The sequence below is a fragment of the Pongo abelii genome, chromosome 8 (assembly GCF_028885655.2).
Source record: "Pongo abelii isolate AG06213 chromosome 8, NHGRI_mPonAbe1-v2.0_pri, whole genome shotgun sequence".
NCBI lineage: Eukaryota > Metazoa > Chordata > Mammalia > Primates > Hominidae > Pongo > Pongo abelii.
In genome coordinates this window covers 108,797,770-108,825,727 of record NC_071993.2, presented here as the reverse complement: position 1 = coordinate 108,825,727, position 27,958 = coordinate 108,797,770, and the positions used below count along the sequence as shown (strand labels likewise).

General features: G+C 44.6%; 1 protein-coding gene across 1 annotated transcript in view; it reads left to right on the top strand.

Moving 5' to 3' along the window:
• ARMH3 (armadillo like helical domain containing 3) overlaps positions 1–25,671 on the top strand; it is a gene marked incomplete at its 5' end in the record, with an annotated part of 185,268 nt that extends 159,597 nt beyond the window's left edge. The window contains 2 exon segments of the mRNA NM_001159813.1: positions 22,209–22,325; positions 24,479–25,671. Of these exon segments, the coding sequence (NP_001153285.1) occupies positions 22,209–22,325; positions 24,479–24,571 (210 nt within the window). The 3' untranslated portion in view covers positions 24,572–25,671.
• Positions 25,672–27,958: the final 2,287 nt, after the last annotated feature.

Genomic DNA, 27,958 nt, shown 5'->3' with positions numbered 1-27,958 from the left:
GAAGTATTCCTTCCTCTCCTGTTTTTAAAAAGAGTTTGTATAGGATTGGTTTTATTTCTTGCCTAATGTTTAGTAGCATAATCAGTGAAGTCATCTGGACCTATAGTTTTCTTTGTGGGAAGACTTTATACCCAATATTTTATTAGGGAAAATTTCAAACATATAGTAAAGTTGGAAAAAATTATATGGTGAATAGCCACATAACCCTCACCTAAATTCTGTTATTTACATTTCACTATACTTGCTTTATCACATGTATGACCCATGGGATAGATCTCCATCCATCAATCCATCTTTTTTTATGTGTTTCAAAGTAAAATGCATATATCAGTATACTTCTGTGGAAAACATTTTAATTGTTAGTTGAATTTCCTTAATAGATTTAGGAATAGTCAGGTTTACTACTTGTTCTTGAACCAGTTTTAATCATTTATGTCTTCAAGGAAGTTATTCATTTATGTAGGTTGTTGAATTTATTGGCATAATTCTTTCATAAAATTTTCCCTGTTCCTTGAAATCCCGTAAGATTTCTAGTGATGCCCTCTCAAATTCATAATATGAGTAATGTGTGTCTTTTCTTTTCTGTTGCTTATCAGCCTGGTTAGAGGTTTGTCAATTTTATTAATCTTTCAAAGAATTAGCTTTTAGTTTCATTGGTTTTCTGTTATTTTTCTTTTGTTTTCTTTTTAAGACAGGATCTCACTTCGTCACCCAGGCTGAAGTGCAGTGGCGCAATCTCTGCTCACTGCAGCCTCCACTTCCCGGGCTCAAGTGATCCTCTGGCTTCAACCTCCTGAGTATCTGGGACTACAGGCTTCCGCCACCGCACCTGGCTAATTCTTGTATTTTTTGTAGAGATGGAGTTTTACCATGTTGCTCAGGCTGGTCTCAAACTCTTGAGCTCAAGTGATCCACCCCCCTCAGCCTCTCGAGGTGCTGGGATTACAGGTGTGAGCCACCATGCCCAGCCTGTTATTTTTCCTTTTCATTGATTTATATGGTTATCTGTATTATTTCCTTCTGTTTGCTTTGATTTAATTTGCTCCTTTCTAATTTCATAAGGTAGAAATTTAGGTCATTGATTTTAGATCTTATTTTCTAATATGAAAAGTTAGAGCTGTAAATTTTTCCTGTGCTAACAACATCTCACAAATTTTGGTAGGTTGTGTTTTCATTTTCATTCAGTTTAAAATATTTTCTCATTTCTCTTGTGATATTTAGTAATGTGTTTCATTTCCATTATTTGGGGATTTTCAAGATATATTTTTGTTACTAATTGCGTATTTAATTCCCTGATGGTCAGAAAATATACTCAGTGTGATTACAATCCTTTTAAATTTATTGAGATTTGCTTTATGGTCCATTGTACAGTCTATCTTGTTGAATGCTCTGTGTGCATTTGAAAAGAATGTGTTCCCTTGTTGTTGAGTTGTTTTCTATAAATCACTTTTAGAAGTTAAGTATGTTGATAGCTTTTAAATATTCTCTCTTTACTCATTTTCTGTCTACTGGTGACCTTTAAACAACACCCAAGTTAGAGGCACTGGCCCCCTGTGCAGTTGAAAATTTGCATATTTTGACTCTTCAAAAACTTAACTGCTAATAGCCTACTATTGACCAGAAGCTTTACCTCTTTTTTTTTTTTTTTTTTTTTTGAGACAAAGTCTCACTCTGTCTCCCAAGCTGGAGTGCAGTGGCACAATTTTGGCTCACTGCAACCTCTGCCTCCCGGGTTCAAACAATTCTTGTGCCTCAGCCTCCCAAGCAGCTGGGATTACAGGCGCCTGCCACCACACCCGGCTAATTTTTGTATTTTTAGTAGAAATGGGGTTTCCTTATATTGGCCAGGCTAGTCTTGAACTCCTGACTTCAAGTGATCCACCTGCCTTGGCCTCCCAAAGTGCTGGGATTATAGGCGTGAGCCACCGTGCCTGGCCCAGAAGCTTTGCTGGTAACATAAACAGTTGATTAACCCATATTTTATATATGTATTATACATTGTACTCTTACAATAAAGTTAGAGGAAAGAAAATGTTATTAAGAGAATCATAAGGAAGAGAAAATATATTTACTATTCATTAAGTGGAAGTGGGTCATAAAGATCTTCTTTATCATCTTCATGTTGAGTAGGCTGAGGAGGAGGAAGGAGGACAGGGAGGGAGGGGTTGGTCTTGCTGTCTAAGGATGGCAGAGACAGAAGAGGTGGAGGAGGTGGAAAGGGGAGGCAGGAGAAGTGGCACACTTGGTATAACTAACTCTGTGGAAATCCATCATAATTTGTGTCTAACATGTTTACTTTTTTATTTCTCTGAAAATGTTTCTATATGGTACCAGTCTTTTTTCCACGATTTGCTTTAGTTCTATTACCTGTATCATAGAATGGTTCATGTTGTAAAAGAAGTCAAAAGCAGTCTTGAATAATTGGAAACCTTCATCCAGATTGTCTAATGTCAATTTGTTTCCTGGCTCTGCTTCTTCTATGTCTTCTTCCTATTGTCTGGCACTGGTTGGGGAAGAACGCATCTCCATCATGTCTTCTTCTGTTTATTCCTCCGATGTTGTGTCTATTAGCTCTGGAATTTCTCCAAGATCCATATCTGCAACCTCTTTTGTAATTTCCTTGATTTGACTCTGTGGTAAATCCTGTGAAGTCATGCACAACATCTGGACACAGTTTTCTCCTGCAGAAATTTGTTGTTTTGGACTTGATGACTTTCGTGGCTTTTTCCAATTCTTTTTTTTTTTTAATAGAAACAGGGTCTCACTATGTTGCCCAGCCTGATCTCAAACTCCTGACCTCAAGCCATTCTCCTGTCTCAGCCTCCCAAAGTGCTGAGATTATAGTCATTAGACACCACCCCCAGCCTTTCATGGCTTTTTCTTTTTTTTTGGAGATGGGGTCTCACTCTGTCATGCAAGCTGGGGTGCATTCACGTGATCACTGCTTACTGTAGCCTTGGCCTCCTGGGCTCAAGTGATCCTCCCATCTCAGCCTCCTGAGTAGCTGGGACCACAGGCATGCACCACCACACCCAGTTAATTTTTTATTTTTTGTAGAGATGGGGTCTCACTATGTTGCCCAGGCTGGTCTTGAACTCCTGGATGCCAGCAGTCCTCCCACCTTGACCTCCCAAAGTTCAGGGATTACAGGTGTGAGCCACTGCACCTGGCCCATGGTTTTTCTGTAACAGCGATGGCATCTTCAGTGTTGTAATCCTTCCAGATTTTCATGATATTCTCTCCAATTGGGTTTTCTCCCACAGTATTGACAATCCTTTGCATAGAGTACCATATGTAATGAGCCTTAAAGGTCTTTATGACCCTCTGATTTAGAGGCTGAATTAGAGACATCTTTGGGGCACCCATGGTTGGTGCTGAATTCGTGGGGTCATGGGTAGCCAACGGCATTGTACAGTATCAAAAGAACTTTAAAAGGCAGTTCCTTACTGGCGGGGTACTTTGTGATTTCAGAGACAGAATCAATGGAACCAATCCAGTAAAAGGGTTTTTGTTGTCCAGGCCTTCTTGTCATATAACAAGAAGACTAGCAGAAGATTAGCAAGATAAAAACTAGGTGTTTTTCTTTTCCCTTCAAGACTTAGGGCTTAAAGGTTTATAGATAAGGGCACTCCTCATCATAAACCCAATTGCAATTGCACAAAGCAGGGTTACTGTTCCTGCCTTAAATCTTGTAGGTCACTTTCCTTCCTTACTAATAAATGTCTTTTGCAGAAATTTTTTTCAGAATAGGGTACTTTTGTCTACAGTGATTTTCTTCGTTCTTTTTGTTTGTTTGTTTTTACAGACAGAGACAGGGTCTTGCTATCTCAGTGATTTTCTTAATAGTGTCTAGAAATTCATCTGTTGCCTCTTGGTTGGCAGAGGCTGCTTCTCCTGTTATCTTGACATTTTTAAAGCCAAATTTGTTTCAAAATTATCAAACCATCCTTTGCTGATATTAAGTTCCCCAGCTTTAAATTCTTCACCTTCCTGTTGCTTTAAGTTGTCATATAATGACTTCACTTTTTCTCTAATCACATTAGAGTCTATAGGTATGCCTTTCTTACAGCAATCCTCCATCCACATAAAAGCTGCATCTTCAATACAAGATAAAAAGGTATTTTGCAAAAAATGGAAGATTTTCGTGCCTGCTGGCATAGCTGCAGGAATGGCTTCACAAATTGCCTTTCCTTTTCTTTTCTTTTTTTTTTTTTTTACACTTGTCCTTACACTGGATTCATTTTTCTTGAAATGGCAAGTGACTGCAGCTGCAGACCTCAGTCTGTGGTACATATCAAGCAATTCAACCTCTTCTTGTAATGCTGTGACTCCTCTCTGCTTCTTGCAAGCACTTTCAGCCTCTCTCATGGCACTTTGTGTGGGTTCCATGGAGTTGTTCAAGTTTTACACTATTGCACTAAACACCATGAAAAATATATGAGAACTGCGAAAGATAGCTTTTTTTTTTTTTTTTTTTTTGTCTGAGATGGAGTTTCACTCTTCTTGCCCAGGCTGGAGTGCAATGGTGCAATCCCAGCTCACTGCAACCTCCACCTCCTGGGTTCAAGTGATTCTCCTGCCTCAGCCTCCCAAGTAGCTGAGATTATAGGAAAGTGCCACCACACCCAGCTAATTTTTGTATTTTTACTAGAGATGGGGTTTCGCCATGTTGGCCAGGCTGGTCTCGAACTCCTGACCTCAGGTGATCCTCCTGCCTCGGCTTCCCAAAGTGCTGGGATTACAGGCGTGAGCTACCGCACCCGGCCAAGAGATCGCTTTTTACTGCAATACACAATTTATTGGAGAGAGGAACTACTCATGTGGAGATGATTAGTGTCACAGGGCATTTTAAGTGGATAATCACACTTGAGCTCACCACACTAGCAACAGGAGATGGCTATGAAAATATTACAGTAGACCAGGTGCAGTGGTTCATGCCTGTAATCCCAGCACTTTGGAAGGCCGAGGTGGGCGGATCATCTGAGGTCAGGAGTTCAAGACCAGCCTGGCCAACATGGGGAAACCCCATCTCTACAAAAAATGTGAAAATTATCTGGGAGTGGTAGTTCATGCCTGTAATCCCAGTTACTCAGGAGGCTGAGGCAGGAGAATCGCTTGAATCTGGGATGCAGAGGCTGCAGTGAGCCACGATCATGCCACTACACTCTACCCTGGGCAACAGAGTAAGACTCTGTCTCAAAAAAGAAAAAAAAATTACAGTAGTACAGTAGGTACTACAGTTAATTTTATACAGTTATAATTTAATACTTCCTCTTTACGTTTGCTTACATTTCTCTCAGCTGCAAATGGTGCCATGTGTGGTGTTTGTGTGCATGAGTTTTGGTAAATTTTAACTTTTTGTAATAGACTTGTGTATATTTTATGGTAGTAAATGATAAAATACTCTCTATGTATATCTTACGTGTTCCTGACATATTTAATATTTTCTTTTTTGTTTGTTTGTTTGTTTGTTTGTTTTTGAGGCGGAGTCTCGCACTGTCGCCCAGGCTGGAGTGCAGTGGTGCAATCTCGGCTCACTGCAAGCTCCGCCTCCCGGGTTCATGCCATTCTCTGCCTCAGCCTCTCGAGTAGCTGGGATTACAGACGCCCACCACCATGCCTGGCTAATTTTTTGTATTTTTAGTAGAGACGGGATTTCACTGTGTTAGCCATGATGGTCTCGATCTTCTGACCTCGTGATCTGCCCGCCTCGGCCTCCCAAAGCTTTAAATTAATTAAAAAAAATTTTTTTGAGCTGCGTCAGGGCTTTTAATTGAGAGTTTGTAAAGTCCTGATTTTTTTTTTAATTTAAGTTCTAGGGTACATGTGCACAATGTGCAGGTTTGTTACATATGTATACATGTGCCATTTGGTGTGCTGCACCCATTAACTCGTCATTTACGTTAGGTATTTCTCCTAATGCTATCCCTTCCCCCTCTCCCCAGCCTACAACAGGCCGCCGTGTGTGATGTTCCCCAACCTGTGTCCAAGTGTTCTCATTGTTCAGTTCCCACCTATGAGTGAGAACATGCAGTGTTTGGTTTTCTGTCCTTGAGATAGTTTGCTCAGAATGATGGTTTCCAGCTTCATCCATGTCCCTACAAAGGACATGAACTCATCCTTTTTTATGGCTGCATAGGATTCCATAGTGTACATGTGCCACATTTTCTTAATCCAGTCTATCATTGATGGACATTTGGGTTGGTTCCAAATCTTTGCTATTGTGAATAATGCTGCAATAAACATATGTGTGCATGTGTCTTTATAGTAGCATGATTAATAATCCTTTGGGTATATACCCAGTAATGGGATGGCTGGGTCAAATGGTATTTCTAGTTCTAGATCCTTAAGGAATCGCCACACTGTCTTCCACAATGGTTGAACTAGTTTACAGTCCCACCAACAGTGTAAAAGTGTTCCTATTTCTCCACATCCTCTCCAGCACCTGTTTCCTGACTTTTTAATGATCGCCATTCTAACTGGTGTGAGATGGTATCTCATTGTGGTTTTGATTTGCATTTCTCTGATGGCCAGTGATGATGAGCATTTTTTCATGTGTCTTTTGAGAATTGTCTGGGGTTTTTTTTGTGTGTGTTTTTTTTTTTTTTTTTTTTTTTTGAGACGGAGTCTTGCTCTGTTGCCCAGGCTGGAGTGTAGTGGCACTATCTTGTCTCACTGCAGCCTCTGCCTCCTGGGTTCAAGTGATTCTCCTGCCTCAGCCTCCCGGGCAGCTGGGACTACAGGCGTGTGCCACCACGCCCAGCTAATTTTTGTATTTTTAGTAGAGACAGGGTTTCACCATATTGGCCAGGCCAGTCTCGAACTCCTGACCTTGTGATCCAACCTCTTCGGCGGCCCAAAGTGCTGGGATTACAGGTGTGAGCTGCTGTGCCTGGCCTTAATTTTATTTTATTTTTTAAGAGATGGAGTCTCACTATGTTGCCCAGGCTGGTCTTGAACACCTGGGCTCAAGCGATCCTCTCACCTCGGCCTTCCAAAGTGCTGGGATTTACAGGCATGAGACACCATGCCCAACCAATTTTTTTCAAAATTTCTAAGCTACACAATTTGCGAGATTTTTCAAATTGTTCCATATCTTCAAAAACCTTTCTAATATATATGTATATTTTTTAATTTGCATATAAATGGACCCACACAGTTCAAACCCATATTGTTTAGGGTTACCTATTTGGTTCCATTAGTTACTGAAAGTAGTATGGAAACCTTCAACTTGTAACTATATATTTTTCTGTTTCTTCTTTAGCCTATCAATTTTGTTTCATTCAAAGTTTTGAAACTGTTATTAGATGCATGTATGTATGGGTTTGTTATGTCTTCATAATGAATAGACCTCTTTATCATTACAAAATTTTGCTCTATATTCCTGATACTATTTCTTGTTTTTAAGTTTCCTTTGTCAGATATTAATATAGCAATTCAACTTTCTTCTTTTTACTTTCAACCTGTGCCTTTATATTTTAGGTAGATTCTTGTTGCCTAGGCTGGAGTGTAGTGGCACGATCTTGGCTCACCGCAACCTCCGCCTCCCGGGTTCAAGCTATTCTCCTGCCTCAGCCTCCCGAGTAGCTGGGATTACAGGCATGCATCACCATGCCAGGCTAATTTTGTAATTTTAGTAGAGACGGGGTTTCTCCATCTTGGTCAGGCTGGACTCGAACTCCCGACCTCAGGTGATCCACCCGCCTCTGCCTCCCAAAGTGCTGGGATTACAGGCATGAGCCACCACGCCTGGCTGAAGTGGATTTATTTTAGGCAACGTGTATAATTGGCTCTTGATTTTATGTCCAATTTGAAAGTCTCTGCCTTTTAATTGGAGTATTACATTTAACTTATGAATATAACTGAGTTAAAAACTACCATTCTGCTTCCCCCCATTTTTCCCATCTACTCATTGTTCTTTTTTTTTCTTTTTGTGCCCTCTTTTTATTTTACTGAGGTTTTTTTTTTTATGATTTCATTTTATATCTGCTATTGACATTTTAGCTATCCGTTTTTGTTTTCTTTTTTTAGTGGTTGCTATAAGGCTCACAATATACATCTTTAACTTATCACAGTGTACCTTCATGTTATTTATTTTTTTAGATGGAGTGTCACTGTGTTGCCAGGTCTGGAGTACAGTGGTGCGATCTTGGCTCACTACAACCTCCCCCTCTTGGGATCAAGCAATTCTCCTGCCTCAGTCTCCCCAGTAGCTGGGATTACAGGCACGCGCCACCATGGCCAGCTAATTTTTGTATTTTTACTAGAGACAGGGTTTCACCATTTTGGCCAGGCTGGTCTCGAACTTCTGACCTCAAGTGATCGGCCTGTCTCCGCCTCCCAAAATGCTGGGATTCCAGGTGTGAGCCACTGCACCCGGCCATAGTGCACCTTCAAAATAATGTTGTATTATTTCACGTTACATGTGAAAACCTTGTAATAGTATGTTTCCATTTGCCCTATTCTTTCATTGGTACTATTGTTGTCATACATTTTAAATTTGTGTAAAAATAATTTCTGTTTACCCATGTATTTACTATTTCTAGTGCTCTTTATTATTATTTATAGATACAGGTGATATAAGTTTCCTTCTGCCAAAGAACATCTTTTTTTTTTTTTTTTGAGATGGAATCTCACTCTGTCGCCCAGGCTGGAGTACAGTGGCACAATCTCGGCTCACTGCAAGCTCCGCATCCCAGGTTCACACCATTCTCCTGCCTCAGCCTCCCGAGTAGCTGGGAGTACAGGCACCCACCACCACGCCTGGCTAATTTTTTGTTGTTGTTGTTGTTATTTTTAGTAGGGATAGCGTTTTGCTGTGTTAGCCAGGATGGTCTCGATCTCCTGACCTCGTGATCCACCCGCCTTGGCCTCCCAAAGTGCTGGGATTACAGGTGTGAGTCACTGTGCCCAGATTTTTTTTTTTTTTTTTTTGAGATGGAGTCTCGCTCTGTTGCCCAGCCTGGAGTGTAGTGGCGCAATCTTGGCCCACTGCAACCTCTGCCTCCCAGCTTTAAGTAATTCTTCTGCTTCGGCCTCCCAAGTAGCTAGGATTACAGGCATATGCCGCTACGCCTGGCTAATTTTTGTATTTGAGTAGAGACAGAGTTTCACCCTGTTGGCCAGGCTGGTCTCAAACTCCTGACCTCGTGATCTACCCGCCTCAGCCTCCCAGAGTGCTGGGATTAGAGGTGTGAACCACTGCGCCCAGTCAAGAACTTCTTTTAATATCTCTTGTAGTACAGGACTTTTGGCAACAGATTCTCTCAGATTGTTTGAAAATGTCTTTATTTTACTCTCATTTCTGAATGATGTTTTTGCTGGATGTAGGATTCTAAGTTAACTATTTTTTTTTCCTGTCAGCACAAATATTATTATTACATTGTCTTCTGGCTTACATATTTTCTGGCAAGCAATGTGAACTCTTATCTTTGTTCCTCTATACATAATGTGTCTTTTTTTCTCTAGCTGCTTTTACTATTCTTCCTTTAACATTAGTTTTATTACAATGTGCCTTATATCTACCATTTTTCTCTTTATTATGTTAATGGGTCTTTAAAATAATAGCTCTTTAAATGTCATTGTTGCTAACTTCATCATCTCCCTCATTTCTGGGTCTATTTCTATTGACTGCTGTTTCTCTTGGTTATAAGTCACATTTTTCTGCTTCTTGATATGTCTGGCGATTTTTATTGAAGTTAAGTGCTAGATTTTGTTGTCTTTCTTTAAATTATATTGGACTTTATTCAGGAAGGCAGATAAAATATTTATGGAATAGTACAATCCTTCTGATACATTTTTGAAATCTTCATTTAGGTAAGTTTAAAGTAGCCTTTACTCTAGGGCTAGTTTAGTGCCACTGCTAAGGTGTAACTATTGTGGCATCTTGTTTGAATGCCCTAGGTATTCATTCAGCAAGTACTCTTCATTCTGGTTAGTCAAAATTCAAACATCTCCCAGCCCTCTGTGAACTCTGAGAATTGTTCAGCTTACAAATTTTCAGTTAATTTTTGTCTGACCTAGTTGAGTCAGACCCAACATATGCAATCCATATTATTAATATTTAGGAACAAATTCAGTAGAAACACTTTGAAAATTTCTGAAGCTCCTTCTCGGCCTATCTCCCTTCTCTTTAATAGTCTGCCTCCCCAAATACCTATATGTCTCCTTAGCTTGGCAGGACCTTCAAGTTCTCCTTGTTTTCCTTCTCTTAGGATTCCTGTCCTGCACTGCCTGATATCCAGTATCTGACAAGAATTGTTTCCCAGTTCTCGGTTACTCTATCAAGTGGAAGTTCTGAACTACTTTAAAATACTGCATACCCTGAGTTACCCAACTGAATTTTTTGAATTTCACATATTTTTCAGAGAACCTTCCCTTACATTAACTATTCATCTATATATCTATATCTATATCTATATCTATATCTATATCTATCATCTCTGCCTACTTCATTCTCTTTCTTCCCTCCTCTTTTCTCAGTTACTACAGAGGGAAGTCTCAAATGGATGTTGGAAATGGTATATATAGTGAGCATTTTTATGTCCTTTTAAAGATAATTTACTAAAACATTTCTGATATTCCCTTTCCCCGTTTTTTTTCCATCTATTCTTGGGTCCAAGTGCTAGCCTTAACTAACATTGATCATTTACAAAGGCTCAACCTTCATGTCTCTCAACAGTAAGGAGGGTTTGAACCTGAAGCTTTTGGGTCTCTAATATTTTATCCTTTTAACTGTCTGCTTGGTCACTGTGTCTCTTTGAGACCCTCCATCTGCCCATGGACCAGAAGGGTAAGCCGATAGCATTTAAAGGAATTTAACAGTCTCCTCTGGGTACTAGTTAGCATTGGAGCTCATGAATCTAATTGTTTTCCTTGTCAGAGATACAACTCTTTTGGTTGCTATATGCAAACAAGTGCTAAAAATGGCTCAGCAACTCTTTGAACCTGGCTGCTCAAAGATCACCATGTTTGTCTGCTTAGATTGTTTTGGACAGTTATCTAATAAGTACACTGCACAGCTGAGCTGAATTTATGCAGTTGGAATCCATCGCTACATTGAACACACCTCAGAAGGACATTTCAGAATGGATCAAATGTAATTTCTGAGAAACCATAGCTATAGCTTGTATATTTTGAGAGTAAAGTGACATCCTCTCCCATTCGTTTCATCTTTTGCTCATCTTTTATACAGGATTTATTTATTTCAGTGTCAGGGCTGAGCCTTGAAGAATCTGCCTTTCAGGTGATTGCCCTGCTGGAGTCTAGGCTGTCAGTGTTGGTCACAGATATATCCAAGCTAATGGTTGGTCCTTCCTGCAGCTGCTGTCTCGGGGGCCCTGCTACACTTGTGTAGAATTTTGCACTCAAAATTAGCTACTACAGTAATGTAAAGAGGAAGAGGTGGTAAACAAAAGAGAAAATACCTTGGGTTCCTTATTTTCCCAGTCTTAGAAGGTGTGACACTATCTCAATCTAGCTGCCCATTCACTGGTCAGTTAAGCAGCTGACTCCAAACCATACTTAGTGTTACTGGCTCAACCTTCTATGTCCTTACATCTGTGGGTGTGCCTGTTGATGGTGGTTTATCTTGATTCCTCAGTTTGCATGTTAGCTCCATAAAGGTAAGACTTGGCTCTGAGGGCTTTCGAAGCCTGTCAGAGTGCTGAGAACAGTGCAGAAGGTACATCAGGGTCTAACTCTAATCTTACCACGTGACCTTGATGAGAGATTACTTTCTTTTTTGGTTGGGCCTATGTTACTAAATTAGTCTGCAAACATGTTGACTGTTTGTTGTTTCTTAGGACTCTGTTAGACATGAAAATCCATAATGTCACACTGAGCCTCCTTCAGAGTGCTAAGCATCTAGCTATGAGAGATTTCAGTGAGGAAATCAGTCGTAATGGCATGTTGTTTCTCTAGGAGAGGGGCTGCCACTCTGCCTGCGTCCACCTGCTAATGCACGAACCCTAAAGCAGTATATTCTTTCCTCAACAGGAAATCCCTCATTGGGAAACCTGTAAAATGCAAATGTCTTCCAGAAAGGGTGGGGACAGATGAGAGGAATTTTCTTATTTATGGATGGGGTTGAAAGGGAAGCTGTGGAAATAGGTCACTTCTCCCAATTTCAGGCCCTAAAAAATAGTTATTCGTAGGGTCATATCAAGGCAAAAGAAAATAATAGTAACAGCTACACTTCTTAAGTGCTTTCTATGTGCCAAGCACAGAAAGCTTTCAATACATTGTCTTATTTAGTCCTCAGAACCAGCTATATATGATGAAGTTATTAGTATTTCCGCTTTAAAGATGAACAAACAGGCTTACCCAGCTCCACCCTGCTGCTAACTGGTGAAGATAGGATATGAGTCCAGGCAGGCTAACTCGAGCCGTGCTCTTAACCACTATGCCATCTTGCCTATCACTAGCTACTAATTGGAACTTTTCAGCACCCAGATGCAACTAGACCCAACAGTGACCTGCCAAGATCTTTACTTAGAGAACATCTTTGCAGCGCTGTGCTTCTTGTTTAGCTTCAACTAATCTTGAATTTGGAAGAATGTGGGTTTTAGGGAAAGAAGAATTGGCTTTTGCTTCTCCCTTATCAGAATCCCTCTTCTAAGCTGTCCAGCATCTGACTACCACTTAACATAATTGTTACAATGCCATCAAGAGGCTCTGCCTAGGCTGGTGAAATTGCAAGGTTAAGGACAGACCTTTATTGCTTCTGGGAGAAAAGAGGGCTATTCCTCATTAGGAGACACATAACCAGTTCTGAGAAAGGCCTGGTTTTAGGAAAATAGAGGAAGAGTGGGAGGCTAAATGTAGTCATTTCAGAGGAAATAAAAGATTTCCATTTCTCTTTCAGTCTCTTGCCCACGTTTATAGAGCATTTTAGACCCAATAACAAATCCAGAGAAGAGAATTAGGCAATGCCCTGAGTAGGTCATTCTCATTTTTGTAGGAAAAGTTGTCTTCCTTTGAGTTTGAGGAAATTTGCTGGGTATTAGAAAGAAGATGACTTCAGCCTTTCTGGCTGACAAATGGTATATTTGACTTGTGATATTGTCTCTCCAGGATGATGAGAGGGAGATTTCATTGTGTATTTACGATTAAAAACTGCCTGCAGCTGCTTGGACCTTCCTCTCCCCTCTAGCAGTCCATTTGCCAGTGACCATTGTTGAAGGCCTAAGGTATGCTCAGCACTATTTTTTTTTGAAGTGGAGTCTCACTGTCGCCAGGCATGATCTTGGCTCACTGCAACCTCACTGAATCTCCTGGGTTCAAGCGATTCCCCTGCCTCAGCCTCCCGAGTAGCTGGGATTACAGGCATATGCCACCACTCCCGGCAAATTTTTGTATTTTTAGTAGAGATGGCGTTTCACCATGTTGGCCAGACTGGTTTTGAACTCCTGACCTCAAGTGATCCACCCACCTCGGCCTTCCAAAGTGCTTGCATTAGAGATATGAGCCACTGCACCCAGCCCAGCACTATTTCTTTTAGGGATAAGACAATTATGCTAGGACCAGGAGGTCAGAAAGGTCAGAACAGTGAACAGCTTAGAAAGGTGGTGTGGGGAGCAAACCTGATTATTCAGTCCTTCTTTTTTTTTTTCTGTATACCTACTTTGTGGTCCAGACTTCTTGCTTCTTGATTCTGTGGGCACCAGGATAGATGTGTCCCAAATCCTGAAACATCGTGAGGAATAAACTCTATTACCCAACTTGCCGTGGAACAAACTCATTATTTCTCCATTATCAGCCTGCAGAATAAGTAGTGCCTGCCCAACCCCCTCCACATTATGGGAAGGAGAAGCAAGGGCAGTGTCTGGACTTAGCCTGGTGATGCTCTTGTTTATGTTTTCAGAGTTTTATGACTCAGGCTGTCCTTTCCTGCTTTGTGGAAGAAATGGGTTCAAAAAATCATATTCTCTAGTGAGTAAACAGCTAAAGTAGAACAATGATCAAGAATCCAGTGGGACAGATAGATGGAAATTATTATGAAAATCCTATAAAAAGGCTTTTTATCTTTTTTCCTCCTGATTCCATTTTAACTCCTTTATCTGTTTCAAGTCATCCAGAGATTAATTTTTTTATGATTAGGAGTTGGACAGGGTTAAAGCAGAACTGCATGGAAGTGGAACAGAATGATGACAGTCTATTTGGGAAAATGGAAGATTAGTCTTGAGATAGGAGCATTCATTGTAGAAGGGATTTATTGAATCTTTTAGCACCCCACCCCGAGCCTGAAGACTACAGGATGGCAGAGGCCTGAAGAGCTCAATTAAAGATCAAAGACCTTTGAATTTCAAGCTTCCATCTAAAATGAGTATTGAGTAATCAAAATAGCAGCCAAAATCAGATATTGCTGACAATGAGTTTGGAGTGGTCTATAAAATTTTGTTGGTTTACACCAACTATCAACAGGGTTGAGCAGGGTGTTCAACTGCTAGTATTGAAAATTGTCAAACCCTGGAGCCCTAAGGAGCTGGGTAGTCATTAAAGCTCAAACAGCAAATCAAGGCTTCACCAGGTTACTTTCTTAGCTCTCCACAAATCATACTTCCAAACTTCTTAGGAGAAGCAAGTTTGAATTCCTTGAATCTTTGGTCTCTGAAGGCCAAGTTTAGCCTGTAAACCCAAGAATGTGCCCCAGGTTAGACCAGCCTGCACTGAGTTGAGCACAGCCTGCACTGGGTTGAGCACTAGGAAGAGCACTGGATTGAGAGAAAATTCTGGTATATAATCCCAGTTTTATGACTTTGGGCAATTTAAAATCTTTCTGGACATTTATTTCTTCCTCTGTGAAATAAGGGTCATGAACTAGCTAAGTGATTTCAAAGGCTCCTCCCAGAACTATTATTTTTTTCTTTATATATATATATATATATATATATATTTTTTTTTTTTCCCACACCTGTGATTCCAGCACTTTGGGAGGCTGAGGTGGAAGAATCACTTGAGACCAGAAGGTCAAAGGTGCAGTGAGCTGTGATTATGCCACTGCACCCCAGCCTGGGTGACAGAGTGAGATCTTGTCTCAAAAAAATAAATAAAACGTAGAGATGGGGTCTCACTCCATCATCCAGGCTGGTCTTGAACTCCTGACCTCAAATGATCCTCCCACCTCGGCCTCCCAAAGTGCTGAGATTATAGGTGTGAGCCACTGTACCTGGTCCAGAACTATTATTTCTGTGGTTTTGTCCATGTAGTAGCACTTGGCCAAAAAGAGGTATGATAGCTGGGCGTGGTGGCTCATGCCTGTATCCCAGCACTTTGGGAGGCTGAGGCAGGCGGATCACCTGAGGTCAGGAGTTCAAGACCAGCGTGGCCAACATGGTAAAACCCTATCTCTACTAAAAATACAAAAATTAGCCAGGAGTGGTGGCAGGCACCTGTAATCCCAACTACTTGGGAGGCTGAGGCAGGAGAATCACTTGAACCCAGGAGGTGGAGGTTGCAGTGAGCTGAGATTGCGCCACTGCACTCCAGGCTGGGCAATAAGAGTGAAACTCTGTCTCAAAAAAAAAAAAAAAAAGGTATGATTTTCCATATCACTGTCCTCAGATGCTAGGAATAACTCCAGGCCCTCCTGGCTACCATATAACCAGCTGATTCATCTTATTCGAATACATCAGACACTTTTTCTTTTTTCCCCTCCCTCACATCAGATACTTCCATTTTCTATTTCTGTTTTTTCTATTTGTTTCCATCTCAATAGCCTTCATCCATTTGGCACCTTCTATTTGCTAGGCCCTATCATTTTTTTTATATTTATTTTGTATACTATCTCTAATCTTCATAATGTTATAAGAAGATAGTATTGGGACTATTTCACCATTAAGGAAACTAAAACCCAGGTCAAAGTCATGTAACTAGTAAATGATGGTTCAAAATTTGAACCTATGTTTCTGATTTCGTAGCCTCTTTATTCCCCACTACCATCCTGTTAGGTTCCTGGTTTATTTCCTATTCTGTAAGAAGTCTCTGTAAGCTTCTCTGTTAGTATCTTGTGGTCTTAGCCTCATCTGGCAGCCTGGACCCTAGGAAAGACCATACATGTTGCCCTGGTTGGGAGAGGGCTGGTGGCAGCCTCACATGTTTTCCCCAAACAGGTTAAACTGTAGATGTCAGCTTAAATTGAGAAGAAAGTAATGAACACAAGTTTGCTGTCTGGTCACATCCTGTTATTTAGGTGTCCTCTCACTGTTACTCTGCTGGGAATTCAGGTCAACAGAGATTCGAAACTGAGTAATTTTTCAGGCACAAGGCAAAGCCCTCTGGCATTGAGACTGAATAGCCATTGCCAGGAACTTTTCCATGTTGGTGATTCTTGTTTTGCCGCTGCTACCTTCAAGGTAGAATTTATTTTGTGTTTCAAAGGCCTTGCTGAAATAAATGGAGCACAGGGTACTGAATAGTCTGTGAGGAATGCATATTATGTGTGCTAGGATGTGTATGTGTCTGAAACCTTGTCAGCAATTTTGAACTAACCTTGTGCACTAGGATCTCATCTACTTCCTGTCTTGAAGACATCCTGATCCTGATGTGGCCAACAGCCTCACAACCTGCATCATGCAAAGCCAGGCCTCTTTGTTTAGTTTTTCTTTAGTACAACCTGTGTCACTTTGCACTACCAAAGTTATACTGGCCATTCTCTGAGTTCTGGCTGATGCCTTGGTAGTTAACACTGAGAATGGTGAGGTCATTGTGGGAAGCTTGCTTTCACATTGCATAGACAATGTTAGCCCGGTGCAGTGGCTCACGCCTGTTATCCCAGCACTTCGGAAGGCTGAGGCGGGCGGATCATGAGGTCAGGAGTTTGAGACCAGCCTGGCCAACATGGTGAAACCCCATCTCTACTAAAAATAACAAAAAAAATTAGCCGGCATGGTGGTGTGCACCTATAATCCCAGCTACTCAGGACGCTGAAGCAGGATAGTTGCTTGAACCTGGGAGGCAGAGGTTGCAGTGAGCCGAGATCGCGCCGTTGCAGTCCAGCCTGGGCGACAGAGTGAGACTCCATCTCAGAAAAAAAAAAAAAAAAAAAAAAAAAAAAGAATAGACAGTGCTGTTTCCTCTTCACCAGAATCTGCCATAGGCTGAATGAAGATGTATGAGGCCCTAGCCCCTGGCTTATCGTTAGAACTATCTTGAGATAGCCAGAACTCCAAATACTCCTTGTCACCAGAAAGGCTTTCATTATAAAATTAGTAACCATTATTGACTGTTGATTATGTGCCAGGCATTGTACAATCGTTATCTCATGTTATGCTCACATCAGCCTTATAAGATGTAGATGGTGTTGTCTTCATTTTATAGATACTGAAAACTGAGGCTCAAAGACATTAAGAAACTTGTGTAGATTTATTTTGCTAATTAGTGGTTGACTGGGAACTAAAACTTAGGTCTCTGACCTCAATCCTATGTTCTTGATGGCTTTGCTGTCCTCTCAGGCCCCTTACCTCCAGAGGCTTCAGCGGCAGATGTTTAGGCCCTGCCAAACATTGCCCACTTTGTTTTCCCCTCGCCTAAGTTGAGGCAAAGTGTTTTAAGGCAAAGAAGAGGGCATGAGATACTTGAAACTGAGGCCATTTGTGTATCCCTTATCTTCTGCTTGAACCCAGAAGGTGTTCCTTTGTGGTGAAGAATCACTTATGCACACAGAATCTTTGGGACAGTTTGAAATAGGTAGGTACTTTCTAGACTGTGAAAGTAGTTACTTTTGAGTCATAGGAGCTGTCTAGGTAGCTGTGTAGCCATTGGGATGACAGTGTTTCCATCAATTGTATGTTTCTTAAAACTTCTATTCAGGAACTTGAAAACTTTTATTCCCTTGTCATTTTAGGAAGGTGAGTTCAAGTTCCATTTTATAGAAAAAAGGGCTGAGGCAGAGGCTAGGTGAATTGTCTGAAGTCCCATAACAAGAGCAGGACTCCCAGCTCAGTTAATTTTCTTTCTTTTTTTTTTTTTTTTTTTTTTTTTTGAGATGGAGTCTCACTGTTGCCCAGGCTGGAGTGCAGTGGTGTGATCTCGGCTCACTGCAACCTCCGCCTCCTGGGTTCAAGTGATTCTCCTGCCTCAGCCTCCCGAGTAGCTGGGATTACAGGCGCCTACCACTGCACCCAGCTAATTTTTGTATTTTTAGTAGAGACGGGGTTTCACCATCTTGGCCAGGCTGGTCTCGAACTCCTGACCTCGTGATCCATCTGCCTCAACCTCCCAAAGTGCTGGGATTACAGGCATGAGCCACCGTGCCTGGTCAGCTCAGTTAACTTTCTATCAGGCTCTTGCCAAGACCCAAGTGTCTGTCTCCTAAGGGTCATAGGTGGTGGTGTGAGGATTCCTTGGAGAGCATGTGACCTGTAGGTGACTTACTGGCTTTGAGGCTACCTTGGGCTGAGGTGGTTGGCATGATTCTAGGAAGCCCACAAGCCCAACGGCCGATGAAAGAAGGTAGCCTTGTGCTTGCGGGGGCGTAGACTGTTAACTGATGGATTGGAAAGGGATTTCAACCTGAGAGGGACCTTTAGAGTTGCCAGGAAGCAGATACTGAGGCTGCAAATTGTGGTAAGCCTCAGGCCTTTAGGCAGAGGCTCTGGGAGATGGCCCTCTCTCTAAGTGTGGCCCTCACCATGTCCCAGGCCAGTGCTGAGACTCAAATGAGACATGTTCCTTAAGTCTCAGCTACAGAAAGCAAAGTCCTAGGCTAGGCAAGTACCTGCTAGTGTTCTGAAGTCTTGGATGGGTTGGGGCCCAGACCTGAGCCTAGAATGTCTTTTTCCTTTGTGAGTAAAAGACAAGTGACAAGGGCAGGAGACAGCAGAGACTAGATGAACTGACAGGCAACTTTCCTCACGTATAAGAGGAAGAAAGGAAGTAAGCCCACAAGAAAGGGCCAGGGAAGGCCGGGCGCTGTGACTCACGCCTGTAATCCTAGCACTTTGAGAGACTGAGGCGGGTGGAGCACCTGAGGTCAGGAGTTCGAGACCAGCCTAGCCAATATCATGAAACCCCGTCTCTACTAAAAGTACACACACACACACACACACACACACAAATTAGCCAAGCATGGTGGCAGGTGCCTGTAATCCCAGCTATTCAGGAGGCTGAGGCAGGAGGATCGCTTGAACTTGTGAGGTGGAGGCTGCAGTGAGCTAAGATCGCACCATTGCACTCCAGCCTGGGTGACAAGAGCAAGACTGTCTCAAAAAAAGAAAAAAAAAAAAGAAAGGGCCACGGAAGGGGGAGGTGGCAACGGGCAGTGTCTGGACAAGAGGAGAGCTGAGATCATGGGCACTATAAGTCTAGCCAGGCTTCTGGATTTCTTTCTTTTTTGTTTTTTTGTTTTTTTTTTTTTTTGAGACAAGGTCTTGCTCTGTCATCCAGGCAGGAGTGCAGTGGCGCAATCACGGCTCATGGCGTCCTCTGCCTTCCAGGTTCAAGCAATTCTCCTGCCTCAGCCTCCCAAGTTGCTGGGATTATAGGTGCGCACCACCACTAATGTTTGTATTTTTAGTACAGATGGGGTTTCACCATGTTGGCCAAGCTGGTCTCGAACTCCTGACTTCAGGTGATCCGCCCGCCTCGGCCTCCGAAAGTGCTGGGATTACAGGCGTGAGCCACCACGTCCGGCTGCTTCTGGTTTTCTTCCAAGGAGCTAGTAGCTCAGGGATCTTTTCTGCCCTCACCTCCCTGTAACAAACTAAACTAAACCATGCTGGCAAAAGCCAGCTTTATTGGGATAGGAAGAAATCACTCTTCTAAGTGAGACCTTAGACCTTCTACTGTGCTCTGGCAAGAGGAGAGAGTCCGGGTGATCAAAGCAGCCTTACCTGCAGCCTGAGGCTCTCAGGATGTAGTCAGAAGGTACAGCCATCTCTTCATATGCAGTAACCTCTTTCGCAGAAATTGACTTTAGCATGATGTTTGTCCTTTGGCACTTGACACCGCTCAGGAAAGGCTGAGCCCAAGTTGCTGGGTCTTAAGCATTGCTGAGGCTCCCCAGATTTCAGGGCATAGGAAAACATGTATTATTCTATTCTGCCTGGTTCCTAGGGGCTGATTCCATCTTGGAGGAATTTTGCCTTTTTCTGGGCTTGAGCCATTCACTTCTGAGCCAAGACCTTGGCTGCAGATATTCCAGCCACGAGTGCAGCCCACGTGCATGAGAGGACCAGATTACTTTGTGGGTGACTGCTGTTGCTGGGTACCAGTCCTCCTGCCTACAGAACCGACAAGTAGAATGAGAAGCAGAGGAACCAGCCTATACTACAGTCTGTGGGACACACCAGGCAAAATGATCTTGTAGAGCTGGATGTCTGAAGGGAAGAAAGCTGGGCCACACCTTTGCCCTAGCTGTTCCTTCCCTCCCAAACCGAACTCGGTAACTCTGCCATAGGGACACAAGCCTTCCCTGTGCCCTCCAGCCCTTCTCTCTCCTCAGGAATTTTTGGCAGCCAGAGTGTTTGCTACCAAGTGAAGTCTGCCTGGCACAAATTTGGACTGGTGCAGGGAACAGTGCAGAGGCACCTTTGGGCCCCTCAGGAGCCTGTCCTCCATCCTGACTCTGGCTAATTTCCTCTTCCCAACCCCCAGCCCCCTTCTGTCAGAGCCGTGTGTTCCTTGTCACTCACTAATTCCTCCAAGCTCGCCACTGAGCAGGGAGCTCTCCATGATGCCATAGGCTTTCCTCCAGGTCAGATCAACTTCACTCCAATGACCAGAGTGAATGATCATCCCCTTTCTTGGTCTCCCCTTTCTTCCTAGCTCACTTCTTCTGATTTGATGTGTAGTGCCTCTCCCCCGACTGTCCTTGCCTTTGATTCATGATCTTATAAGCTGAAGTCACATCTGGCCTGGCTATGAACAGTCCCTTCTTTCTGTAACCACAGATAGTCAAGGTTCCTGGAGTCAGTGGAAGTCTGAATCCTCCCCGCATAGAAAATCAGAGAGATGTTGTGGGAGAAAAACTCCACAGAACAAAGGCTCTAGCTTAGTCTTGAAAGCGTACCCTATACCCAAAGGCTGGGATGCCCTAAAGTTCAATCCAGGCACTGGATAAGAAGACTGAGTTGGCACTGAGCAATGAAAACAAGTAGCAGATGGTGCTGAGGAACATCCCAAGACTGAAGAAATGTGGTTCCCAGAACGGGAGAAGGAAGGAGACATTGGCAAAGTCTTACTCAGCAACTGTGACAGCCTGGCCAGGGAAAGCTTCAGGATAAGGCTGAGAGCACACTTGTGGTGTCAGGGATACTGGTGAGCTGAGATGTTCTGTAACCTCTTCTCATGCTCTTTTACCGTACTCAGAGTAAACAGACTTGGTGGCCAGGCTGGGCTGGTCATGAAAGGCAGGGAATAGAAGAGATTAGAAAGTCGCGGTGGGTGCAATGGCTCACGCCTGTAATCCCAGCACTTTTGGAGGTCAAGGCTGGTGGATCAACTGAGTTCAGGAGTTAGAGACCAGCTTGGCCAACATGGAGAAATCCCGTCTCTACTAAAAATACAAAAATTAGCCGGGCATGATGGCACACACCTGTAATCCCAGGTACTCAGGAGGTTGAGGCATGAGAATTGCTTGAACCCAGGAGGCAGAGGTTGCAGTGAGCCGAGATTGCACCACTGCACTCCAGCCTGGGCAACAGAGTGAGACTCTGTCTCAAAAAGGAAAAGAAAAAAAAAAAAAAAAAAAAAAAAGATTAGAAAGTTGGCCAGGCTCAGTGGCTCACACCCGTAATCCCAGCACTTTGGGAGGCCAAGGCGGGTGGATCACCTGAGGTCAGGAGTTCGAGACCAGCCTGGCCAACATGGCGAAACACCATCTCTACTAAAACATATAAAAATTAGCCAGGTGTGGTGATGTGCCCCTGTAGTCCCAGCTACTCGGGAGGCTGAGGCAGGAGAATCGCTTGAACCTGGGAGGCAGAGGTTGCAGTGAACTGAGATCACGCCACTGTACTCCAGCCTGAGTGACAGAGCGAGACTCAGTCTCAAAAAAAAAAAAAGAGAGAGAGAGAGAGAGAAAGTGGTCCCAGAAACCTGAGGCATCGCTCCCTGTAGCCAGGCTGTTTTCTGGAAGATAAGTAATAAGCAAGGTTTCTTGGGAGTGTTGTCACAGACCAAACCCAACCCAGTAGATCAGCAGAATGGGGCTAAGGGATGTGGGATTTGCATGGCCTAAGCCCTGCCTGGCCCTTGATGTCCTCCAGGTGCTGGAGGTGGTGAGAGCCAACTATGACACGCTCACACTGAAGCTGCAGGATGGCCTGGACCAGTATGAGCGCTACTCAGAGCAGCACAAGGAAGCTGCCTTCTTCAAAGAGCTGGTGAGTGCCCCACCGCCTCTGCCTGTGTCTTAGGGGCCCGCCCCTAGCCACTGGGTTCTACTGTGCAGATGGGCCTCTAGGGAACAACTGCGGTTTGCTAAGGGCAGATAAAACAAGACTTGAGGGGTCTGCTGGGATGGGGTATGCAACTTCTCTCCCCAGGCAGTAAGAGAAGATGCTATTCGAGGTAGTATTGCCTACTTCTCCTTTGCAGCCATGGAGACAGCCCTTGCACAGCTCCAGCTGGGCCTGGGGTTTGACGTGTGTTCCCAGGAGCAGATCTGCCTCGTTATTCCTTAACCTGTCCTCAGGGCAACTAATAAGAGTAATTAATTCTTCCCCTTCTTATGGAATCACTTCTTCCTAAACTCCTAACTGGCTGCTGGTCTGAGTCCCCTCCCAATCTAGTTCTCCAGTCTCCACTCCCCGCTTTCCAATCACTCAGCTTCCTGCAGCCCTCACCCTTGGGCACTTGGAGCCATGAACATTTGCTCTGCCTCCTACTTAACTTCCTAGTCAGTGTCTCCACAGAGCTAGCCCTATTGATGGTCCCTTTCCTGTCCTGTGCTCTGAGCTGTTCTCAAGAAAAGCTCAGCCCCCCTGCAGTCCTGTAACCCTACCAGCTTGGTTTACACAAACATCCTGGCTGGGGACCGAGACCAGGACCTGCAGGCCTCTGTACTCACTTCCCCTGTCCTTAGACCTCCCTCTGCTGGGGCTGAACTTGCGTCAGCTCAGCTTTTACTTACCCCATGCCAAGTGTGGTGAAGGCACTGCGTTTTAGATCGTTTGTCTTGTGCTAAACACAGCCCAACTCTGATCCTGACATGACATTCCTCAGGATTTTGGACTTCCACAGGGTCAGGAAGACATGCTCTGGGGTGAGTTAGTTTGGAACACAGAAACCATTAGTGTAAAGTGATAGCAGAGTGGAGCATTTTTATGGGATGGTTGGCAAGTCTGTAAGTTGATGTGGAGGAAGTTCTGGGAGCCAATGGTTAACAGAGAGCAATCTATGAGGAGCTGGAGAGGGTTACAGGAGCGGTGTCTTGAGGCTCTGAGACACTCGCCATGGCCTTACTCAGTTCTGCTCATATTTGTTCCCCTGGCATAGGGGAGCAAAGAGGGTCTGGTCCAGTTTGGAGCTAATGAGCTCAAGTTTCCTGCTGTTTGCCATGCTGCCCTTTCCTCTGCTTCCTTCCTGATGACTTCATTAAGTTTCCTATAGCATAGCAGAAATTGAAGGATAGCTCCTGAGACTTTGGGGCCCAGGGCAGACACACTCTCCTCCTCCTTCCCCTTTTTGTTTCTCAGGCAATCTACACAGCTATTTCCTGTGGGGAAATCTCCTTGAAGAGTCTGCCAGATTCCTCTTGGAACCCTCTCAGAGTAGGGACTTGGGCCCTCTGACCCTTTCTCTACAGGCTTTTACCCTGCTGACCCAGGCAACACTGGGTTAGGGTTCTGTGGGTAGAGAGTATGTGAGGTGAGCAGTGGGCACGCAGCAAGGATACGCCCCAGACTTTCCTCTCGAGTGGGCAGGCATCTTTAGAAGGAGTGCTAGACTAGGAGTTAAGAACCCTCGGCCCTGCTCCCAAGCTGGGACTCACTAGCAGTGTCACCTGGCCCTGGCCATTGAAATTGGCCTCCTTGGATCCTACCCTTGCCATCTGTGCCAGAAAAGGACTGCATCTCTAAACGCTCCTTCCAACCCAAAAATGTAAATAAATCCAAAGGGAGAGTGAAGAGACTAGAAACACATCTAAAGAGAGGTGGCGCTAGAGCATGAGTCCTCTGGCCTCAGTTTCTCCTCCTCCATCAGATCACTGAGCAGCCCAGTCCCCCTTCTGCATAGCCAAAGCAGAGACAGATGCTTTCTTGTCTGTGCCTGCTTCTACCTCCCCAGGAGCCCAGGCGCTCTTCTTACATCCTCTAGAGTTTGTTCCTGTCCACCCCTCTTCGCTCCTTGCCTGCTGTCAAGGAACTGTTTGCTCATTTGCCTGCAGGGATAATAGCTGTTAAGGGTTCATTTCCTAAGAGAGAGACTTCTAGTGCCCCGTGTAGCAGGCACTGTCCTCTGCCATTTAGAACTGACTCTCTCCTGTTTTCTCTCTGGCTGTGCCCTCCCACCTTCCCCAACTACCCTTTCCCAGGTTCGATCCATTAGCACCAACGTCCGGAGAAACCTGGCCTTCCACACGCTCAGCCAAGAAGTCCTGCTCAAGGAGTTCTCCACTATCTCCTGAGGCCACGCCTACCTGAGCAGCCTCTGACTGCCCTTACCCATGAGGATCATGGGCTGGAGGGGGAGCGAGGGGAGAGGGGGCTGCCCCCGAGGTTGGAGAGAAACACAGATACCAAGTTCTCTTGGTGAAGACCACACTTCAGTGGAGCTTGGGCAGCAGGGGCAGGAGGGTTAAGCCAGGGATAATCTTATTTGGGGAGGAATGGGTGGGCACAGTGGGGAGAGGCCTCCAGGAATGTGGGGACTTCCAGAGTGGGCTCCCTAAACAGCCCCTCACATTTCCAATCTTGAGGTTATAAGCTGTAGCTACTGACTAATTTTCGGGAGCTGGTGAGGCAAGCCTCAGGGCAGTGCCAGCACCCTGAAAGTCAGTGGCTCTGCTTGGCTTCTGAAAACAGATCAACTGTCAGATATAGCTGGAGCTACATCCTGCTTCCTTTGGGCCTGGGGCTGTGCTTGGCTTGAAATCTGTGTCCCCTGCCCCCACTGGCACTTTGTCCAGTCATCGGGACCTTTGACTCAGATTTAGGTTAAGATAGGAATAGGGTACCTTTTTCCTTTTTTTTTTTGAGACGGAGTCTCACTCTGTCGCCCAGGCTGGAGTGCAGTGGCGTGATCTCGGCTTTACTGCAGCCTCTGCTTCCTGAGTTCAAGCGATTCTCCTGCCTCAGCCTCCCGAGTAGCTGGGACTACAGGAGCATGTGCCACGCCCAGCTAATTTTTTGTATTTTTAGTAGAGATGGGGTTTCACCATGTTACCCAGGATGGTCTCAATATCCTGAGTTCATGATCCACCCGCCTTGGCCTCCCAAAGTGCTGGGATTACAGGCGTGAGCCACCACGCCCAGCCAGTTTTCCTATTTTCTGAATTCAGAATTGACTTCTCTGGGAAAACTGGAGATGAGAATCCGCCCAGTGCTCTGATGTCCGGCCACCGCCTTTTGAATTTTAGTTTTGGCACCAGGAGTACCGTTAGCTTTCCCCTTCCTCTGGCCCATTTGACTCATCAGCACAATAGGGTCACAACCTTAACTTTTAATTTTTAATCTGGTTTACTGTCTTTAGGGTGTGTATGAAATAAACATTGACAGGCTTTCTGGAGCCCTCAAGGTGCCTACTTTGCTGGTTCCCTTTCCAGCAGCTCCCCCGCCTCCCTAGCCCCCTCTCCTCTGGCAGCGTCTCCTGCCTCTGCTGAGCTCCCCTCCACGTGTTCCACTCCCTTACCCTGCTGTTGTTTACATCCAACCTGCCTGAGAATTTCCTCTGGGGAGGAATCTGTTCCTGTCATGGTCTAGTGCCTGGGAGGAAGAGAACTTTCTGGGGGTAGGGTGCCCTGCATCTGAAACAGGCCAGGTGAGCATCATGCATAAGGCCTCCATTCTGTCCACTCAGATTCTGGGTGGGGCCACAGGCAAATCTCCTGACTTCTGGGGAGCTGGCTTGTGGTTCCTCCCTTGGATAGCCTCCATGGAACCACTATAGGCTTTCCCCACAGCTGCCTCTGAAATAGCTGCTGCTTCGAGATCCTCCCTTTTTAAAGCACTTTCTAAAGCCCTCAGGATGGCGGGAGCAAACAGCACTGGTATATTCTAGGAGTAAGTGCAGGAATTCAGCAGTGAGAGCATATCTGGGACCACCTGGACTGCCATCCATTTAACCTCAAATCTCTTTGGGATACTTGCCCTCCCTGGGAACCAGAGTTCTGGCTCTAACATTGAGCAGCTATGCACTAGTTCCAGAGAAGCCACTAACAGGCTGCCATGTGTAGATGTAGGTTCTTAAGAGATCACAGGCTGGGTCATCTGATCACTGGATGGATAGCTCAGCCTGGGGCATTTAGTGTTTTCCCTGATAATAAACCCCCAAGGCAGCTGGATCTGGAGCTGGTGGCAAGTTGAAATTATTAAAAACTGATTTGTGTGGGACTGTCTTTAGTGTTGCTTTTTTTTTTTCTTAATCTCTGTTGCCCAGACTCATTCCTCAAAGATAGAGGTAAGGTAATCTCATAGGTGCTGCTCCCATCTGGCTAGGGGACCCCTACCTGCCCTTGTGAACTCTCTTCCTTCCTCTGAGTCTCCTGGCCCTAGTAGAGGTCGTTGGGTTCGGAGAGCTGTAACCTCTCTTGCCCTCTGGGTAGAAGGAGGGAGAAGGGAGTTAGTTCCCTTATCTCCAAACTTAGTGGTATTGAGGAGGCAAGCCAACCCATTTGGCCACTTATGGATTCCTGCCAGCCTTTCCTCCAAGTGAATGAGGACAGGTCTAGGGCATGGGGCACTAAGCAGAGGGCTCCTTGCCCTCCATTGTAAAGGCCCTTCTCTTGACCAGTTTATTCACATATACCTATTCTCAGAACTCCAAACGAGAGCACCCGTTGTCTCCTGGAAATCAACCTTAACAGGAGCTGCCCAAGCACTTTCTATGCCCAGCCTCTATGCCAGGTGTGTGGAGGCTCCTCCAGAGCCAAGGGAGATCCAAGCGCAGGGCATTGCTCCTAAAGACAATCTTACCCTCAGCCACTTGTCCCCCTCTTAGGCCGGAACTCCCGCCACAATTCCTGCTGGGTTGATTAAATCAAGTGGTTGGAAATTAAAGCCAATTGAAGAGATTAAGTGTGCTTGAGTCACTTTAAAGTTTTTGGTCTTAACAGGTCACTCCTTCAGACCCACCAGACAAGGTCCCCTCATCCTCATAGCAAGGGGTTGGGGGGCTTTTGGGTGTGGAGCCCAGGAAGCATCCTGAGGAAGGTCAGACCTGTGGCGCTCAAACACTCAGGATCCATTCCTGGGAGATGAGGGAGCCCATCCGTGCTAGCCCTGCCTTTAGAAAGGAGCTAATCTTAAGGAAGGGGTTTCATAACAAGGGCATTTCTTTCCTACTCTGTATCCTGACATGGATCCCCAAACCTGTCAGTTGCTCCCCATATCTGCTGGAAAAAAAGGAATCCAGGACAGGACAGGTGACAAAAGAGAAGGGCAGAAAAGTTGCTGCGGGGGAGGAACAAAAGAGCAAGGATGTCTTGAGAAACTGACCCGGTTCACTAATTTTTTTATCTTCATAGTCGGCCTATGGGGGGTCATTAGATCAGTGAAGGAGGCACCCTGAAAGTGAATAGGTTCCAGAGACAGGGTCCTGGAGTGGGTGAGAGTTGGGATCCTTCTGGAACTTGAGAGAAGACGAAATAGTCCATTGGCCCACGATGAGCTTGCTAATATTAGAGGCTGGGTTGACTCTTTCTTTGCATCCCTAACCTACTTTAAGCATGGTGGGGACTGTCTGGGACCACGAGAGATGCATACACGGGAGGAGGAACAACAGAGAAAATACAGGCTGACATGGAGGCAAACGGAGAGGGGACTCCGATATGATACCCCAGACTCTGCCTCAGCCA